The sequence below is a fragment of the Megalobrama amblycephala genome, linkage group LG15 (genome assembly GCF_018812025.1).
Source record: "Megalobrama amblycephala isolate DHTTF-2021 linkage group LG15, ASM1881202v1, whole genome shotgun sequence".
Taxonomy (NCBI): domain Eukaryota; kingdom Metazoa; phylum Chordata; class Actinopteri; order Cypriniformes; family Xenocyprididae; genus Megalobrama; species Megalobrama amblycephala.
Window position 1 is genome coordinate 28,899,030 of NC_063058.1, and position 20,091 is coordinate 28,919,120.

General features: G+C 39.8%; 1 protein-coding gene across 5 annotated transcripts in view; it reads right to left on the bottom strand.

The window, feature by feature from the left end:
• Window positions 1-20,091, bottom strand: part of LOC125247689 (AP-3 complex subunit beta-2) — a 52,228-nt gene that overhangs the window by 3,636 nt on the left and 28,501 nt on the right. For 3 of the 5 annotated variants that reach the window (XM_048159132.1, XM_048159128.1, XM_048159129.1), the window contains exons 13-27: window positions 18,892-19,024; window positions 18,492-18,601; window positions 18,238-18,414; window positions 11,614-11,800; window positions 11,402-11,520; window positions 7,966-8,004; window positions 7,285-7,399; window positions 5,786-5,975; window positions 5,538-5,706; window positions 5,227-5,314; window positions 5,038-5,147; window positions 4,573-4,801; window positions 4,410-4,494; window positions 2,236-2,333; window positions 529-667 (exon numbers count right to left, since the gene is read on the bottom strand). In XM_048159132.1, coding sequence (XP_048015089.1) covers window positions 529-667; window positions 2,236-2,333; window positions 4,410-4,494; window positions 4,573-4,801; window positions 5,038-5,147; window positions 5,227-5,314; window positions 5,538-5,706; window positions 5,786-5,975; window positions 7,285-7,399; window positions 7,966-8,004; window positions 11,402-11,520; window positions 11,614-11,800; window positions 18,238-18,414; window positions 18,492-18,601; window positions 18,892-19,024 — 1,988 coding nt within the window. The remainder of the gene's footprint in view (window positions 1-528; window positions 668-2,235; window positions 2,334-4,409; window positions 4,495-4,572; window positions 4,802-5,037; window positions 5,148-5,226; window positions 5,315-5,537; window positions 5,707-5,785; window positions 5,976-7,284; window positions 7,400-7,965; window positions 8,005-11,401; window positions 11,521-11,613; window positions 11,801-18,237; window positions 18,415-18,491; window positions 18,602-18,891; window positions 19,025-20,091) is intronic. The other 2 variants (XM_048159131.1, XM_048159133.1) reach the window with 1 other exon arrangement.

Below are 20,091 nucleotides of genomic sequence, written 5' to 3' on the forward strand. Positions count from 1 at the left end.
AAACGATACCAGACGTACATCCTACACTTTCCCTATTCAACTTACGGAACTAATGCAGCGGAAGCTCGATATTTGACTTCATAACTTGTTTAAATATGTTTTTTTTTTTTTCCACAAATGCGTCATTTTGCTTCAGAAGGCCTTTATTATCCTCCCGGAGCCATGTGGAGTATGTTTATGATGGATGGATGTGGATGGAGGCACTTTCTCAGCTCATACTCGTGGGTCCCGTTCACTGCCATTATAAAGCTCGGATGCGTCAGGATATTTATAAATATTTCTGCAATTATGTTCATCAGAAAGAAGAAAGTCATATACACCTAGGATGGCTTGAGGGTGAGTAAAGCTTGGACTAATTTTAATTTGAAAGTGAACATTGGTGAAACATTCCTTTACCCAGGGTTCAGAACGAGTGTGAAAAGCCCTGCATAACCAAAGTAAAAAACTCTAAAAGTTTTAATTTAGGACTGGGACACTGTATTCACGTGTGTGTGTGTGTGTGTGTGTGTGTGTGTGTGTGTGTGTTACCTGCACTCTTTATCAGAACCGCAAGGTACCCTGCTCAAGTTGGCGGTGGCCGTGACTCTCTCAACAATGACGTGTTCGTTCACACATTTCTCTCCTAGCGACAACTTCTCTGAGATTTCATTCATTCCCATCAGTTTACCTGCAAAAAAGACAGAAAGCATCGCTTTGTGAGATTAGTGAAAATGCTAACTCTGTTCTGACTACCTAAGCAACATTTTTAGGAATCACACTTGCACTCCAGATGTGAAGGCTCTGAACAGTAGGCAGCAAAATGATGACCAAAAAATCGAATTAAATGTTGTTAGCTTAGCAACATAAAACTAAAGTCAGACTCTTTTGGTCTGTCGTGCATTAACAGAGCAGCTGCCCACAAAGAGTGTATCGATTCACTCACGCAACAGAGTCATTAAAGATGCCACCTTGGAAGGTAGCAGTCTATGTAGACAGAACACAACAGTTTTTGTGAGCTGTGTTGATCGTGCTGGTCTCAAAGAGTGTCGTGACGGTTCAGGGTCGATCGGATTCAGTGTTTCAAAGGCACATTCCTAGTGAGATGCAGCATATCGTTACCTTGACATGCCGTGAGAAAATGCATAGTCATGGTAACGGTCGCCAGGGCGATAACTGGAGGCTGCGTTAAGAGGGAGGGGCAGCTGGAAGCAAAAGCATTAACAGAAAGACAGGAAGGAGGTGTGCAGCTAACAAAAATATACACAAATGTCGCTAACATTCCCGTTAAGTTTTGAAAACGTTATTTCTGAATGTTCTCAGAATGTCCAGTTTTTTTAATGTTAAGGGAACATTCCATTTTGTCATTTTGCAAACATTATGGGAACGTTAATTTAGAACGTTCTCTGAACGTTCTGAAACAAGAAAATACAAATTTAGATTTAAATATAGTTTTGAGAACATTATTTAAAGACCAGATAACTTTGAGAGAACCTTTCCAGAACGTTCTGAGAACGTTCCCTGTTAGCTGGTTCTGTGTGTTTGTGTAAAAAAATTCAGGGACTAAAGGGGAGGAGGAGGTGACTGTAAGTGCTACGCTAATCGGCTACATCAGAGAAACTTACCATTCAAAAGATTCTCTAATGAACAGCGTCAAAACAACCCCATGGAAGAGGAAGACATGAGTATGTTAAACTAATATGTTTCAACAAATACGTTAACACTGTATGCTAAAGTGACAGACGGGTTTATGCTGAGCTGTTAGCAGCATGCTCATTAACTAGCGTGGGCTGAATTCCAATTCACACACTATCTGTGCTATAAAGTATGCTAGAATTAGTTTATAGTGTTCAGCATTGTAATATGTTGAAAATAGTATGTCAAAAGTACATGAATGTGCATGTTTTGAAGCTAATATTACACAACCCCTTTGTGCTATGGTGAATTACTAATGAATTTAAGCTAATGAGTTTAACTAGAAGCTTACATGTAGTACATGAGGAAGGGGTCTGTGGTATCAAGAGGCAAATTTCTGGTTACAAAAGTGTGTAGTTTTTTTAGTGCACAATAGAAGTATGCAAATTAGGATTCTGCCTTGATAAAAGCCATGAGACTGAAAAATGGGGTCACATTTCATGAATAATGAACGACAGACATAAAAACTTTTCTCCTGCATAGGCACAGAAAAATGACAGATGTTTTGAGGAAGAGGAGCAATCAATAGGAGCGCTAAAATGAGAAAGGCTGATGTTCGCTCACCTTGCTCCTTCTTAAAGTCGTTTTCTGTCAGAAACGCCGGTGTCATTAGCTCCCCGACGGGCGGCTGGATCGTAACGAAGAATTTGCGGGTGTGAGTACTGAAAAAGAGATTGAAAAAATATTTTTTTAGTAAACAAAGATATTTGGAATTTATGGAAGCTTGTTTCCGCTGCTAAATAAAAAATAAAAGAGATATAATTGCAACTTTTTATCTCATAATTCTTTTTTCTCACAATTGTGAGTTTATATCTCATAACTGTGACATTATAACTCGCAATTGTTTATATTTCATAATTCTGACATTATTTCTCGCAATTTTGAGTTTATATCACACAATTTTGACTTTATAACTCGCAATTGTGAGTTTATATCGGAGGTTCTGGCATTATTTCTCACAATTGTTTATATCTCATAATTCTGACATTGTAACTCGCAATTTTGAGTTTATATCTCATAATTCTGACTTTATAACTCGCAATTGTTTATATCTCATAATTCTGACATTATTTCTCGCAATTTTGAGTTTATATCTCACAATTCTGACTTTATAACTCGCAATTGTTTATATCTCATAATTCTGACATTATTTCTTGCAATTTTGAGTTTATATGACACAATTGACTTTATAACTTGCAATTGTGAGTTTATATCGGAGGTTCTGACATTATTTCTTGCAATTGTTTTTATCTCATAATTCTGACATTATTTCTCGCAATTGTTTATATCTCATAATTCTGACATAACTCGCAATTGTTTATATCTCATAATTCTGACATTATAACTCGCAATTTTGAGTTTATATCTCATAACTGTGACATTATAACTCACAATTTTGAGTTTATATCTCATAATTCTGACATTATTTCTCGCAATTGTTTATATCTCATAATTCTGACATTATAACTCGCAATTTTGAGTTTATATCTCATAATTCTGACATTATTTCTCGCAATTTTTAGTTTATATCTCATAATTCTGACATAACTCGCAATTGTTTATATCTCATAATTCTGACATTATAACTCGCAATTTTGAGTTTATATCTCATAACTGTGACATAACTCGCAATTGTTTATATCTCATAATTCTGACATTATTTCTCGCAATTTTGAGTTTATATCTCATAATTCTGACATAACTCGCAATTGTTTATATCTCATAATTCTGACATAACTCGCAATTGTTTATATCTCATAATTCTGACATAACTCGCAATTGTTTATATCTCATAATTCTGACATTATTTCTCGCAATTTTGAGTTTATATCTCATAATTCTGACATAACACGCAATTGTTTATATCTCATAATTCTGACATTATTTCTTGCAATTTTGAGTTTAAATGACACAATTCTGACTTTATAACTTGCAATTGTGAGTTTATATCGCAGGTTCTGACAATATTTCTCGCAATTGTTTATATCTCATAATTCTGACATTATAACATTATAATTGCGAGTTATAAAGTTGCGACTGTGAGTTTATTACATGTAATTATGACTTTATGCCCTTGCGCATAACCTGATATTGCTGAGTTCAACATGTTCCTGGGTCAACATTTTTGTTGATCCTGGAACAACATTCAAATCAACCAATCAGATTTGAGGGACAAGTTCACAGATTATATCAAGTTTAGGCTTAAAATCATGAATTGGTGCTTCTACATCAGTGTTATTCATTTATCATTTCCCTCTGATTTTTGGGATAACTTATGGGTAGGGTTAGGTTTAGGGGTAGGAATAGGGTTAAGACTAAATTTTCAGACTAGAATGTTGTTCCAGGATTAACAAAATATGTTGACCCAGGAACGCATCTAACTCAGCAATATCAGGACGTGCATAACTCACAGTTGTTTATATCTCGAAATTCTGACATTAACTCGCGATTCTGAGTTTATTTCTCGCATAATCTGGAGATGTAAACTTGCAATTGTGAGAAAAAAGTCAGAATTGTGAGATAAAAAGTCAAAATTACCTTTTTTGTTTTTTATTTAGTGGTGGAAACAAGCTTCCATAGGAATTGGAGTCAAAGAACTGAACCAATCATAATGAAGGTAATTTACATATAGAAATATGTTAAATTCTAAATGTGAGTTTAAGACTCCTTGACTAACATTATCATAAGTGGACATCAGGAAACAGAAGAGCATCATTTAGCTCCTCTTAAACACTCACCACAGCTGGAAGTTTGCTGCTTGCGTAGAATCACAGAAATCTATGCCCATCACCACGGTAACCGAGTCACCTGCTGCTAACACCTCTGAAAGAACAACGCAAATAGAACAAAAATAAACTTGAAGCTCATGTAGAAGAACTTGTACTGTTCTGGGCTGCATACCTATCTCAGAGAACTCTCGGATCCTCATCCCGGACTGCAGCTTGGGCTCCTCGATATGCAGGTTTTTGGTCTCGGAGTTGGTGTTGTTGGTGAATTGGATCTGGACGGCCACCATGTTGGGGTCTGGACTGAAGGGCTGCCGGCTGAAACAGTACTCGACCGCAAGACCCTCGCCCGTTATACGATGCAGGAGCTCATACATCTTTATCGAACCAGAAGGTGCAATGGTCTATAAGAAAACAGAAAACATTTTATTTTAGTGCTGTCAAAGGATTAATCGTGATTAATCGCATCCAAAATAAAAGTTTGTTTACAACTGTATTCTGAAAATAATAAAAAGTGAAAAAAGGGAAAACTACTATTTTTCCTACAGACTAAAATGAAAACACCCTAGATTGAGACAATATTTCTGCTGTATATTACGTTTACTGCAATTTATGATTGTACTTTTGCCCCAAAACTCACTGTAGGTGCCAGAATAGTGTCAGTCAGTGATAAACCCTCTAGATCAGAAACCAGACTACTGGACAGGAAGTTACTCGGAGTCACTGGAGCTGATGTTGGGGCTGGTTCAACTGAGAGAGAGAGACAGAGACAGATTATATGATTTTACATTCAAGCATTTGAGTATTTGGTCTTGTATGTCTTACTCACAGTCATCCAGATCCAACAAAGACATTTCTTGCGTCTCCTTCTTGCTCTCTTTTTTGGATTGTTTGGGAGGTTGTTTTGATACGGGCGTCTGAGCGAAATGAGAAAAATACATGCGTGAACTCTCATCTAGAGGCAAATAACATCAAATAGCAGTGTTTATTAACACCTTGTCTGAATTTATGTGACAACAGTAGCATTCTACTTTTAGAAATGTTTAATATCAGATAATAAACTTTAATTTATTATCACAATATGATATACACTGCACAGTGTTCACTAAATAGTAAGCTAGTATCCCATTTTGAACTAACCTTCTTCTTCCTGATGTCAGTGTCAGATTCAGACTCCTCCCCAGACTCCTCTTCCGACGACTCCTCTGATTCGCTGCTCTCTGATTCGCTCTCTGACTCTGAAGCACTCTTCTGATTCTTCCCTGCCTTCCTGCCTCGTTTCCTGTCCTCGGCGCCGCTGCTCTGTTCACTGTGGCATGATGGAGCAAAACATGAGACATTTGGAGTAAGAAACTTCAGATAATGGAGTAGATCTGAGGATGGTGTACCTCTCTGCGCTCTCCTCCACTGGCTTCTTTGCTTTGGTCTTGTCCAGTCTTTTCTTTTTTTTCTTTTCTTCCACCTCATCTTCCTCTTCCTCCTCAGACTCGGTCTCTTCTCCACTCTCTTCGCTCTCTGAACCGGAGCCGCTTTCATCACTGCCGCTAGCGCTTTCTGACCTGCTGCCCGAGTCTGATTCTGCCAAGAGAGCGCGCATCAATCAATATTATTATGTAGCACTGACCAAGCTTGGTATTATGGTGAGTTCAATTAAATTTTTCATTTAAAACGGCACAAAGATTCAATGGAACTATTGATCAAAAAAAAAAAAAAACATTTTTATTCACTAATGAAAAGAACTGATAGATATAAACTCAAAAATTGTGAGATATAAAATCAGAATTGTGCGATTTAAAGTCACAATTGTGAGATATAAAGTCAAAAATGTGCGATTTAAACTCGCAATTGTGAGATATAAAGTCACAATTGTGCAAAATATAGTAGCAATTGTGAGATATAAAATCAGAAATGTGTGATTTAATGTCAGTATTGCGAGATATAAAGTCAGAATTGTGTGATATAAAGTCGCAATTGTGAGATATAAAGTCACAATTGTGAGATATAAAGTCACAATTGTGTGATATAGTCGCAATTGTGAGATATAAAGTCAGAATTGTGCGATTTAAAGTCAAAATTGTGAGATATAGTCGCAATTGTGAGATATAAAGTCAGAATTGTGAGATATAAAGTCAAAATTGTGAGATATAAAGTCAAAATTGTGAGATATAAAGTCAAAATTGTGAGATATAAAGTCAGAATTGTGAGATATAAAGTCAAAATTGTGAGATATAAAGTCAGAATTGTGAGATATAAAGTCAGAATTCTGAGATATAAAGTCAAAATTGTGAGATATAGTCGCAATTGTGAGATATAAAGTCAGAATTGTGCGATTTAAAGTCACAATTGTGAGATATAGTCGCAATTGTGAGATATAAAGTCAGAATTGTGCGATTTAAAGTCACAATTGTGTGATATAAAATCAGAATTGTGTGACATAAAGTTGTAATTGTGAGTTATAAAGTCAGAATTGTGTGATAAAAAGTCAGAATTGCGAGATATAAAGTCGCAATTGAGTTATAAAGGCAGAATTGTGTGATAAAAAGTCAGAATTGCGAGATATAAATTCGCAATTGAGTTATAAAGGCAGAATTGTGTGATAAAAAGTCGTAATTACCTTTTCAATTTCTATTCAGTGGCAGAAACAAGCTTCCATAAGAATCTAATTATAATGTGTATTTTCTATTTGCATTTTGTGTGCTTATTAGCATATGTAGCTGTTAGCTTAGCAACATGCTCTATTTCACCCAATAGTGTATTTTTTTTTTTTTTTGCTATGACAGTATTAAGACATTAGCTTAGCAATATGCTAACATCAGACTCTGTGTCTATCTTCCTATATAGCTAATAAATTTTCCCTCAGACGAGATGTTGTGGTTGCCGCAGTTACCGCTATCTGCTGATTCGGTCGGGCCAGATTCTCCTTCAGAGTCCGAGTAGAACGGTTTCTCTGCTTTCTTCTCCTTACGATCCTTTCGGCTTGTGCATTTGCTCCAGTCTGGAATCTGCAAAAGAGTCGCAAAGCACCATCAAAATCAGCTCAAATACATCTGGAGAACCTAATCAGAGAGAGAGAGAGAGAGAGGTTCATATAACGGCCATGAATGCCTCTTTACAAGCAGCAAACGTCTTCGTTTACACTCATAAATTAATATAATTACATTTCTGAGACCTGCAACTCTCTCCGCTCAGCGTTTGGTGTCTACAGCAGGGAAGGTTGTGCATTCATGGCCACTTTCATTCTTGCTGTGTACACTAAGACGTATAATTAAAGAAATCACATCCTAAAAAAGACCCCCAGAGACCTCCAGTACTGAATTACCCAAGATCAATTTGACTTTAAACTAGAATTAGCGTGCTTTAACTGATGTTTAGAGCATACATTAGCGATTAGCAACTAGCGTCAGTGCTGTAGGCCATTTCTGAGGTGTTTTTTTGAGGATTCTGGTCTTTAATCTCAGAGCAAGGGCTGAAGGAAAGGGAAAGGCTGATCTAGCACAGTACAGACGCTACACTAGGCTGGTGGCAAAAGCTCTTTGGGTCTGACGCTAAGGGTGACTGACAGACTCACGCTGGTTAAAGTGGTGACTCTTTCGAGCAGCCTAATAACCTGGCAAACAGGAAAGAATAAAAAGAAACGCAAGAATGATGCTGTGAGATGGCCAGAAGAAGAGGAAAGAAAAGAACAGAACAGAACAGAAAAGAAAGAAAAAGATTTAAAAAGTACACACAAGGATTCAGGTTGCACTTGTCAACAGATTAGCATGTATATTTGGATGCGTTTCACGTCAATATTTCGCTAACAGCTTCAGTCAAAGCAACTGAAAGTGTTTAAGGCCCGTTCACACCAAGGACTATAACTATAACTATAAAGTTTTAATAATCGTTCTAACTCTATGAGAGTAGCGGCGTCCACTCCATATGTATAGCGATAACGACACAGAAAAACACTATCGTTGGAATCACTTTCAGAACTATTTTTTTCCGGCTGATGAACGATTAAAACAATGACAGCCAATCAGAAGTTTAAAAAGTGCAAATGACATAAGCAGTGCGCGCTTATAATAAACAGGACATTATCGTCCATTGGTGTGGACCCTAATATAGTTATCGTTATAGTTATCGTTCTTGGTAAGAATGGGCCTTTAGGGGGAATTCACTAATAGCGTTTTTTACATTCATCACTTGATTCACTATGCAAATTTGGTAACATCGTAAACACGCCCACAAATTTAATGTTGAAAGCAATCTGCACAGCGCAATTTACATTCTTTTCAGTAATTTCTAAGTGCTATAGATGGTAACAAATGCAGCAGATTAGCGCTAATTGACATACTCTACTGGGACGGTCAACCCAATCTCACAGGAAAACGTTTTACAAGGTGGCGATTTCATATGGATTCGTACTATGTGAATCATACGAATCATAAAAAGTAAGTACGTAACCACACCCCTAAACCTAACTGCCACTAAGTAGATCGTACAAAAACATATAAACGAGTTCATAGTTGTTAAAGGGTTAGTTCACCCAAAAATGAAAATTCTGTCATTAATTACTCACCCTCATGTCGTTCTACACTCGTAAGACCTTCGTTCATCTTCAGAACACAAATTAAGATATTTTTGATGAAATCCGATGGCTCGGTGAGGCCTGCATTGCCAGCAAGATAATTAACACTTTCAATGCCCAGAAAGCTACTAAAGACATATTTAAAATAGATCATGTGACTACAGTGGTTCAACATTAATGTTATGAAGCGACGAGAATACTTTTTGTGTGCCAAAATAACGACTTTAATCAACAATATCTAGTGATGGACGATTTCAAAACACTGTTTCATGAAGCTTCGAAGCTTTACGAATCTTTTATTTCGAATTTTATTCGAAATTTTATTTTTCACCCATCACTAGATATTATTGAATAAACTCGTTATTTTGTTTTTTTGCCGCAAAAGGGTATCCTTGTCACTTCATAACATTAAGGTTGAACCACATGATCTGTTTTAAATATGTCTTTAGTATCTTTCTGGGCATCTGAAAGTGTTAATTATCTTGCTGTCAATGGAGGTCTCACTGAGTCATCGGATTTCAACAAAAATATCTTAATTTGTGTTCCGAAGATGAACGAAGGTCTTACGGGTGTGGACATGAGGGTGAGTAATTAATGACAGAATTTTAATTTTTGGGTGAAATAACCCTTTAAGTTGAGTTTAATATAATGATTGACTAAACAACACTAAAATATAAGCGAATTTAACTAAATTTATATGAGTTTACAGTACTCATACTTATTGGTTTTAAAACTTAAATGATTTACGGCAATCGGTTTCCTCAAACTTATTGGGTTTTACAGTGTACAAATTCGTCCCCAATTAGTGAAAATGTAAAATAGTTACGAATTGCCATGAGATTGTGTTGGGACGGTACAATATCACAACACCTCTGTTATTCAGGCACCATAAACGGTTCTTTAAAATGCAGAAAGTCACTGTTATATTGCTTATTATTTCTCCATCATGTAAAATGCTCACAAACATCTCTAGAACTCTGTAGGCTCATGTGTAAATAACAGTTATTCGTGTTAAAATATTGCTCGCAAAAGTGGCTGTTTAGTGAATTCACCCCTTTGTTTAGAGTTTTCAGGAGGTTTCTAATCATATACTCAATATGTCAATAACAAATCTGTATTAGGGTGAAGTTTTAATGCTTTGCTGAGTATTTGGTGTCACAGTAATGGAAGTGCAACATTAATATGAAGGTTTTGTGTGATGGTTTGCATGGCAGGAAATGAGGTCAGCAGATTTAAGGCACAAAAACACACACTTTAGTATAGTAAGGTCGAGCTGGATGGCCCGACTACATAGAGGACAGAGAGAGAAGCCACTGCACTCTTGTGTGCACCTCTCTCCAGTCTCCAAGGAGACCGATTCGGCCCTCACTGGTGTCTATGACCTCCTCCTGCTGCATAATATGGTGGGCAGGAACATAAAGAGACAGACAGACTGTCAAAAAGAGGATGTGGATGAACATCGTAAGGGATATAACCAAAAACACACCCATCTATAAGATGAGAAATCTGCTGTAAATGATGATGAGTGCTTCATGAAATAACAAACATGATTATGCTGACAAAAACCTGAAGCTGGAGTCAAGACCCTGACCGATCAGTGTGTGGTGCAGACCTCATGCATATGTAGATTTGATCATGGAATATTAATCAGGAAGGAGTGGCATGTGGGTGTGTCTGTTCTAGAACTCTCAGTGATTGAAAAGAAAATTCTAGAACCACAATTCTAGCTTTGGATCTAGCATTTGAATTCTAGAATTTTGTTTTTAATCGTTTCTGCTCGAAGGAATCTATCAGGATCATCTGTGACACGCTGTTAATACAGTGCCCAACCAATTTTTCAGTGGCATTGGTCCCGGAAGTTTTTGTCCCATTCATTTTTCTCATAGAGATTTCAAAAAAAGTCTTCATTTAAGAGATATAAGCATTGAAATAAACCAACCAGCTATGAGGTGAATCACAACATTACAAACTTTAAATTGAAGCAAAAAAGTTCAAGCGTTTGGTGCGATTCTCTGATTGGCAGAGATTTCTCTGCAGAATTATGGGTAATGTAGTTTCTCATCAGGACTTCACGGTCTACCTTTAAAGATTTTTAAGTTATCATTAAAAATCAATTCCATTATGGCGAAAATGAATGGGATTTTTACTTCTGGAACCTGACACCAACAGGACTGCAGGATGAGTAGCTCCCACCCCATTGAAATGCAGAGTGTGTGATTAATGCGTTATGAGGGTGGAGTTATGCTAATGAGCGAGGAGAGTGAGCGATATAAAAGTGATTGAGAGTAGCATGTTTTTTTGTCAGTGCTTTGGGGTGTTTCTTTGGGAGGTCTTGCATGTTGGAGCTCCCTCTGGTGGTCTGTAGGTGAAGCACCCCTGCGCCCTCTGGCCCTGCCTCTGTCAGAACTGTTCTCCCTGCACACACAGAATCCTTCACCTCCACGTTGCGCACGGACGGGTCAGGCGCTGATTCGGGCCAGTCGGGCAGCTCCTGGTATCCGGCGGCTTTAGCGTTCAGCAGATGAGACAGTGACCCCAGCTGGAAGTGATCTCTGTCTGCAAAGATAAGAAGAAAAATCACGAATGAGATCCCTTTAAGTCTCGTGAGCTATGAACGAGCAACCTCTGAGCAATGAAATATGGCGGTACCTTTAAATGGAGACTCCAGGACGGGGGCGGGCTTAAGTGCAAGGAAAAGCTTCTTGGCGTATTTGTTGAGAGCGCCGCTCTTATCAGTGGGAACAATTAGTTGCCGTATAAAGCGGGCCCGATCTCTGATGTCATAGTTTTGATCATATTTTGCCAGGTTCAGTACATACTGCGTCAACAGTTTAGTCTGAGAGACAGAAAAAAGAAGGGGAAAAAAAAAGGAAAATTTAATTTGTCTCGGGAGTTTCATGCCTGACAGGCAATGTTACTTGTGTGTGTCTAAATGATATGACATGCAGACAGAAATTGTCTCGCTTGATTTAACAATGACTCCTGTTGGGTCTCTCCAGCTTTCATCCAGAATGATGCTCTGATGCAGGGTTATTACAGTGTACTAAAACTAAAACCATAAAAAACAAATTTTTGTTACTTGAAATAAAATACATTTTAACTGAAATAGTATAAATTAAATAAATAAAATAAAAAATTCAGCCAGAACACTGAAACACTGAAATAAAGCATTTCTGTCATGACAACTTGCAGAGTATTTGGCATGGTAATGGGTATGGCAATGTTGATATGTTTGGTCTTGGCGGAATAGATCTGCTATGCTGCTGCTGTTGTTGGTTATTGCTGCTGCTGATGTTATTGCTGTTGTTTGGTCTTGGCGGAATAGATCTGCTACGTTGCTGCTGCTGATGGTTATTGCTGCTTTTGCTGCTGCTGCTGCTATTTGCTCTTGGTGGAATAGATCTGCTACACTGCTGCTGTTATGCTTCTGCTGATGGTTACTGCTGCTTTTGCTGCTGCTGATGTTATTGCTGCTGCTGCTGTTTGGTCTTGGTGGAATAGATCTGCTACGCTGCTGCTGCTGCTGCTGATGGTTATTGCTGCTTTTGCTGCTGCTGCTGCTGCTGCTATTTGCTCTTGGTGGAATAGATCTGCTACGCTGCTGCTGCTGCTGCTGCTGATGGTTATTGCTGCTTTTGCTGCTGCTGCTATTTGGTCTTGGTGGAATAGATCTGCTACACTGCTGCTGTTATGCTGCTGCTGATGGTTATTTTTGCTTTTGCTGTTGCTACTGCTATTTGCTCTTGGTGGAATAGATCTGCTACGCTGCTGCTGCTGCTGCTGATGGTTATTGCTGCTTTTGCTGCTGCTGCTATTTGGTCTTGGTGGAATAGATCTGCTACACTGCTGCTGTTATGCTGCTGCTGATGGTTATTTTTGCTTTTGCTGTTGCTACTGCTATTTGCTCTTGGTGGAATAGATCTGCTACGCTGCTGCTGCTGCTGGTTATTGCTGCTTTTGCTGCTGCTGCTGCTATTTGCTCTTGGTGGAATAGATCTGCTACGCTGCTGCTGCTGCTGCTGCTGCTGCTGCTGCTGATGGTTATTGCTGCTTTTGCTGCTGCTGCTATTTGGTCTTGGTGGAATAGATCTGCTACACTGCTGCTGTTATGCTGCTGCTGATGGTTATTTTTGCTTTTGCTGTTGCTACTGCTATTTGCTCTTGGTGGAATAGATCTGCTACACTGCTGCTGTTATGCTGCTGCTGATGGTTATTTTTGCTTTTGCTGTTGCTACTGCTATTTGCTCTTGGTGGAATAGATCTGCTACGCTGCTGCTGCTGCTGCTGCTGATGGTTACTGCTGCTTTTGCTGCTGCTGATGTTATTGCTGCTGCTGCTGTTTGGTCTTGGTGGAATAGATCTGCTACGCTGCTGCTGCTGCTGCTGATGGTTATTGCTGCTTTTGCTGCTGCTGCTGCTGCTATTTGCTCTTGGTGGAATAGATCTGCTACGCTGCTGCTGCTGCTGCTGCTGCTGATGGTTATTGCTGCTTTTGCTGCTGCTGCTATTTGGTCTTGGTGGAATAGATCTGCTACACTGCTGCTGTTATGCTGCTGCTGATGGTTATTTTTGCTTTTGCTGTTGCTACTGCTATTTGCTCTTGGTGGAATAGATCTGCTACGCTGCTGCTGCTGCTGCTGCTGCTGATGGTTATTGCTGCTTTTGCTGCTGCTGCTATTTGGTCTTGGTGGAATAGATCTGCTACACTGCTGCTGTTATGCTGCTGCTGATGGTTATTTTTGCTTTTGCTGTTGCTACTGCTATTTGCTCTTGGTGGAATAGATCTGCTACGCTGCTGCTGCTGCTGCTGCTGCTGCTGGTTATTGCTGCTTTTGCTGCTGCTGCTGCTATTTGCTCTTGGTGGAATAGATCTGCTACGCTGCTGCTGCTGCTGCTGATGGTTATTGCTGCTTTTGCTGCTGCTGCTATTTGGTCTTGGTGGAATAGATCTGCTACACTGCTGCTGTTATGCTGCTGCTGATGGTTATTTTTGCTTTTGCTGTTGCTACTGTTGGTTATTGCTGCTGCTGATGTTTGGTCTTGGCGGAATAGATCTGCTATGCTGCTGCTGCTGATGGTTATTGCTGCTTTTGCTGCTGCTGCTGCTATTTGCTCTTGGTGGAATAGATCTGCTACACTGCTGCTGTTATGCTTCTGCTGATGGTTATTGCTGCTTTTGCTGCTGATGATGTTATTGCTGCTGCTGCTGTTTGGTCTTGGTGGAATAGATCTGCTATGCTGCTGTTGGTTATTGCTGTTGCTGCTGTTGATTATTGCTGCTACTATTGATTATTGCTGTTGCTGTTGATTATTGCTGCTGCTGCTGTTTGGTCTTGGCAGAATAGATCTGCTACGCTGCTGCTGTTATGCTGCTGCTGATGGTTATTTTTGCTTGTGCTGTTGCTACTGTTGGTTATTGCTGCTGCTGCTGTTGGTTATTGCTGCTGCTGATGTTTGGTCTTGCCGGAACAGATCTGCTACGCTGCTGCTGCTGCTGATGGTTATTGCTGCTTTTGCTGCTGCTGCTGCTATTTGCTCTTGGTGGAATAGATCTGCTACGCTGCTGCTGCTGCTGCTGCTGCTGCTGATGGTTATTGCTGCTTTTGCTGCTGCTGCTGCTATTTGCTCTTGGTGGAATAGATCTGCTACGCTGCTGCTGCTGCTGCTGCTGATGATGGTTATTGCTGCTTTTGCTGCTGCTGCTATTTGGTCTTGGTGGAATAGATCTGCTACACTGCTGCTGTTATGCTGCTGCTGATGGTTATTTTTGCTTTTGCTGTTGCTACTGTTGGTTATTGCTGCTGCTGATGTTTGGTCTTGGCGGAATAGATCTGCTATGCTGCTGCTGCTGCTGCTGATGGTTATTGCTGCTTTTGCTGCTGCTGCTGCTATTTGCTCTTGGTGGAATAGATCTGCTACACTGCTGCTGTTATGCTTCTGCTGATGGTTATTGCTGCTTTTGCTGCTGCTGATGTTATTGCTGCTGCTGCTGTTTGGTCTTGGTGGAATAGATCTGCTATGCTGCTGTTGGTTATTGCTGTTGCTGCTGTTGATTATTGCTGCTACTATTGATTATTGCTGTTGCTGTTGATTATTGCTGCTGCTGCTGTTTGGTCTTGGCAGAATAGATCTGCTACGCTGCTGCTGTTATGCTGCTGCTGATGGTTATTTTTGCTTTTGCTGTTGCTACTGTTGGTTATTGCTGCTGCTGCTGTTGGTTATTGCTGCTGCTGATGTTTGGTCTTGCCGGAACAGATCTGCTACGCTGCTGCTGCTGCTGATGGTTATTGCTGCTTTTGCTGCTGCTGCTGCTATTTGCTCTTGGTGGAATAGATCTGCTACGCTGCTGCTGCTGCTGCTGATGGTTATTGCTGCTTTTGCTGCTGCTGCTGCTATTTGCTCTTGGTGGAATAGATCTGCTACGCTGCTGCTGCTGCTGCTGCTGCTGATGGTTATTGCTGCTTTTGCTGCTGCTGCTATTTGGTCTTGGTGGAATAGATCTGCTACACTGCTGCTGTTATGCTGCTGCTGATGGTTATTTTTGCTTTTGCTGTTGCTACTGTTGGTTATTGCTGCTGCTGATGTTTGGTCTTGGCGGAATAGATCTGCTATGCTGCTGCTGCTGCTGCTGCTGATGGTTATTGCTGCTTTTGCTGCTGCTGCTGCTATTTACTCTTGGTGGAATAGATCTGCTACGCTGCTGCTGCTGCTGCTGATGGTTATTGCTGCTTTTGCTGCTGTTGCTGCTATTTGCTCTTAGTGGAATAGATCTGCTACGCTGCTGCTGCTGATGGTTATTGCTGCTTTTGCTGCTGCTGCTATTTGGTCTTGGTGGAATAGATCTGCTACACTGCTGCTGCTGATGGTTATTGCTGCTTTTGCTGTTGCTGCTGCTATTTGCTCTTGGTGGAATAGATCTGCTACGCTGCTGCTGCTGCTGCTGATGGTTATTGCTGCTTTTGCTGCTGCTGCTATTTGCTCTTGGTGGAATAGATCTGCTATGCTGCTGCTGCTGCTGCTGATGGTTATTGCTGCTTTTGCTGCTGCTATTTGCTCTTGGTGGAATAGATCTGCTATGCTGCTGCTGCTGCTGCTGCTGATGGTTATTGCTGCTTTTGCTGTTGCTACTGTTGGTTATTGCTGCTGCTGATGTTTGGTCTTGGCGGAATAGATCTGCTACGCTGCTGCTGCTGCTGATGGTTATTGCTGCTTTTGCTGCTGCTGCTGCTATTTGCTCTTGGTGGAATAGATCTGCTACGCTGCTGCTGCTGCTGATGGTTATTGCTGCTTTTGCTGCTGCTGCTGCTATTTGCTCTTGGTGGAATAGATCTGCTACGCTGCTGCTGCTGCTGATGGTTATTGCTGCTTTTGCTACTGCTGCTATTTGGTCTTGGTGGAATAGATCTGCTACACTGCTGCTGTTATGCTGCTGCTGATGGTTATTGCTGCTTTTGCTGCTGCTGATGTTATTACTGCTGCTGCTGTTTGGTCTTGGTGGAATAGATCTGCTATGCTGCTGTTGGTTATTGCTGTTGCTGCTGTTGATTATTGCTGCTGCTGTTGATTATTGCTGCTGCTGCTGTTATTGCTGCTGCTGTTTGGTCTTAGCGGAATAGATCTGCTACGCTGCTGCTGTTATGCTGCTGCTGATGGTTCTTTTTGATTTTGCTGTTGCTACTGTTGGTTATTGCAGCTGCTGCTGGTGGTTATTGCTGCTGCTGATGTTTGGTCTTGGCAGAATAGATCTGCTACACTGCTGCTGCTGCTGCTGCTGCTGCTATTTGCTCTTGGTGGAATAGATCTGCTACGCTGCTGCTGTTATTCTGCTGCTGATGGTTATTGCTGCTGTTATGCTCCTGCTGATGGTTATTGCTGCTGTTATGCTGCTGCTGATTGTTATTGCTGCTGCTGCTGCTGTTTGGTCTTGGTGGAATAGATCTGCTACACTGCTGCTGCTGCTGCTGCTGCTGCTATTTGCTCTTGGTGGAATAGATCTGCTACGCTGCTGCTGTTATTCTGCTGCTGATGGTTATTGCTGCTGTTATGCTGCTGCTGATTGTTATTGCTGCTGCTGCTGCTGTTTGGTCTTGGTGGAATAGATCTGCTATGTTGCTGTTGGTTATTGCTGTTGCTGCTGTTAATTATTGCTGCTGCTGTTGATTATTGCTGCTGCTGCTGTTGATGTTTGGTCTTGGCAGAATAGATCTCCTACACTGCTGTTATTGCTGCTGTTGATGTTGTTATTGCAGCTGCTGCTGATTTTATTGCTGCTGCAGAGCAAGTTCGGGACTTGCTACTGCCAATACATACACGACACGCTGCTGTGAGCAAGTAAGACATGCTGCTGCTCTCAATATAGCATACATGAATTATCCATAACAGATCTATACAGGTGGAGCTGGGGAAGGTGGAAGATTTCTGAAAGCGTGCTGCAGTAAATGTTGACAAAGTATTTGAAGGTTGAGCAGTGAGCTCATTGGCTACTGATACAGCAGGAACCAATCAGTTGTGCCCTATAGAGAACGATGTGATTGCAAGCAGATTGAGTTAAGGACATATCAGCCTGTGCCATCTAGAGTTTCATGAGAGAACTTTGTATTTGTTATCTGTCCTCGCTTTCTAACACTACACTTTCCAGAGATATAAAGAATAAAATACTTCAGAAATTGTTTGTGCATTATGTGGCTCCATATCCTATCTATGCTTTAGAGAATTAAAAAAATCCATAATATTTGAGATAAAATACACATTTTAGTCATGTCCCCAGGTTTTCATTCAGTCCTATATTGTCCTGTGTACCACCACAATGTCTTTCAGCCTTTTTTAACATAATTTCAGGGGTTTCCATAAAGCTTAAACTATCTTTAAACATAATTTTGCACAACATCGTTTATCTGGATGTATTCAAATGCCTTAAACTTGCTTTTAATGTATTTTTAATGTGAAAACCTTAGTGTGTACAATTAATGTTACTGCCAATTTATTTTTATTGTTTACTTTCATTTATGAGTTTCATTATGTTGCATAATGCAAGTTAGCTTGCTTACTGCTAATGTGTGTTGCATTATTTATCCTAGCATGTTAAACAGCAGTAAACAGAATGCATTTCAGAACCTTACTTCAGTTAGTTTCCATGCTAGTTTATCTCAAAAAGTAATAAAAACACATTTACAAATTTAATTAAAAACTGAAATATAATAATTCAGGATATTCAATAAAAGAACACTGCTTGTTTGTGAGACTGGCCACAGCCAAATATGCTTATCCACTTACCTGTTTTGAGTTAGTAAGGTACAGTTTGGCAGCCAAATTGATAATCTGCAGCTTGACGATGTCCTCCTCATTGGTGAACGTTTTGGCCATCTTTCTCAGGACGTCGGGGGAGATTTTGGGGACGTGCTCGCAGTACTCGCCGATCAGCCACAGGATGCTCGCTCTGGCCATCGGCACCTGATGCACAGACGCATATTCAGGACTATGGAGACAGTCTGAACTGTGAAAGTGGGTAGTTCGGATCAGAACACTACCTGGATGTTGTCGATGAGTTTGGCCATGTGTTTGATGATGTCGCTGTGCTGTTCAGGCTGCATCTGCAGAAGCTTTTTGATCACCACCACTGATTCAGCCACAACCAGCTCTGAAAACACACAAACACCAGTGTTATACAACACACACACTAAATATGACTCAACATTATCAGATTGACATCTTTGGCTACTGCATTGCATCTCTCTGTTTTTTACAGCATGTGATGGACGGATTTCAAGCATATTTATGGCAACATTTGTATGTCAGAAGCTCTGATAAGAACCTCTTCTGACATCAGAACGGCGCTCACTTTATAGATAATTAATGATAGCCTGGGCACTAAATCAGTTCTGTTGCATTCTGTAGATGTTTGCGTCATGTGCGAACGCACACTCTCACCGTCTCTGTTGGACAGCAGCTGTACGAGGCCGTTCAGACAGGTGTCTCTGACCTCACCAATGTTTGTAGCACAGCGACCAATGGCCTGAATGCTGGCCGCCACGAAATCCTTATCCATGCTCTTAATATACGTCTAGAATACAAATAGAGAAATACGTAATTCATAATATACTGGATAATTTATGTTTAAACATGTTAACCAAATGCTAAATCATGTTAGCAACATGGTAATTCATGCTAGCAGTGTGTTAAATCACGCGAGAAAAATGCTAATTTACACTAACAAAATGCTAAATGACGCTAGTGAAATGCTAGCAAAATGCTAAATCATGCTACAAGTGTTAATACATGCAAACAAAATGTTAAATCATGGTAACATGTTAATCATGTTCGCAACATGCTAATTTGTGTTAGCAACATTAAAACATTCTAGCTAAATATTCTAGTGCCATGCTAATTCACGCTAGCAACATATTAAAACATGTTAGCAATGTTTAAAAAATTGCTAACAGCATGGTAATTCATGTTAGCAGTGTGTTAAAACATGATAGCAACAAATGCTAAATCTCACTAGCAACATGCTAATTCATGCTACAAGTGTTAATACATGCTAGAAAAATGTTAAATCATGTTCGCAACATGTTAATCATGTTCATAACATGTTAATCATGTTCGCAACATGCTAATTCGTGTTAGCAACATTAAAACATGCTAGCAAAATGCTAAATATTCTAATGACATAATTCACACTAGCAATGTGTTAAAACATGCTAGCAAAATGCTAAAATGCTAATTCATGCTAGTAACATGTTAACAACATGCTAAAATGTTAAATCATGATAGCAAACACGCTAATTCATGCTATCAATGTGTTAAAACAATGTTAGCAAAATATTAAAACATGCTAGCAAAACATGTTAAATAATGCTAGTAACATACTAATTCATTGTAACAGCAAGCTAAAACATAATAACAACATGCTAATTAATGCTAGCAATGTTAAATAAATGCTATCAGCACGGTAATTCATGTTAGCAGTGTCTTAAAATATGCTACCAAAATGCTAAATCATGTTAACAACATGCTAATTCATGATAGCAATGTCCTAAAACATGCTAGCAAAACATGCTATAATGCTACGTCATGCTAGTGGCATGTTAACAAAATGCTAAAATGTTAAATCATGATAGCAAATACGCT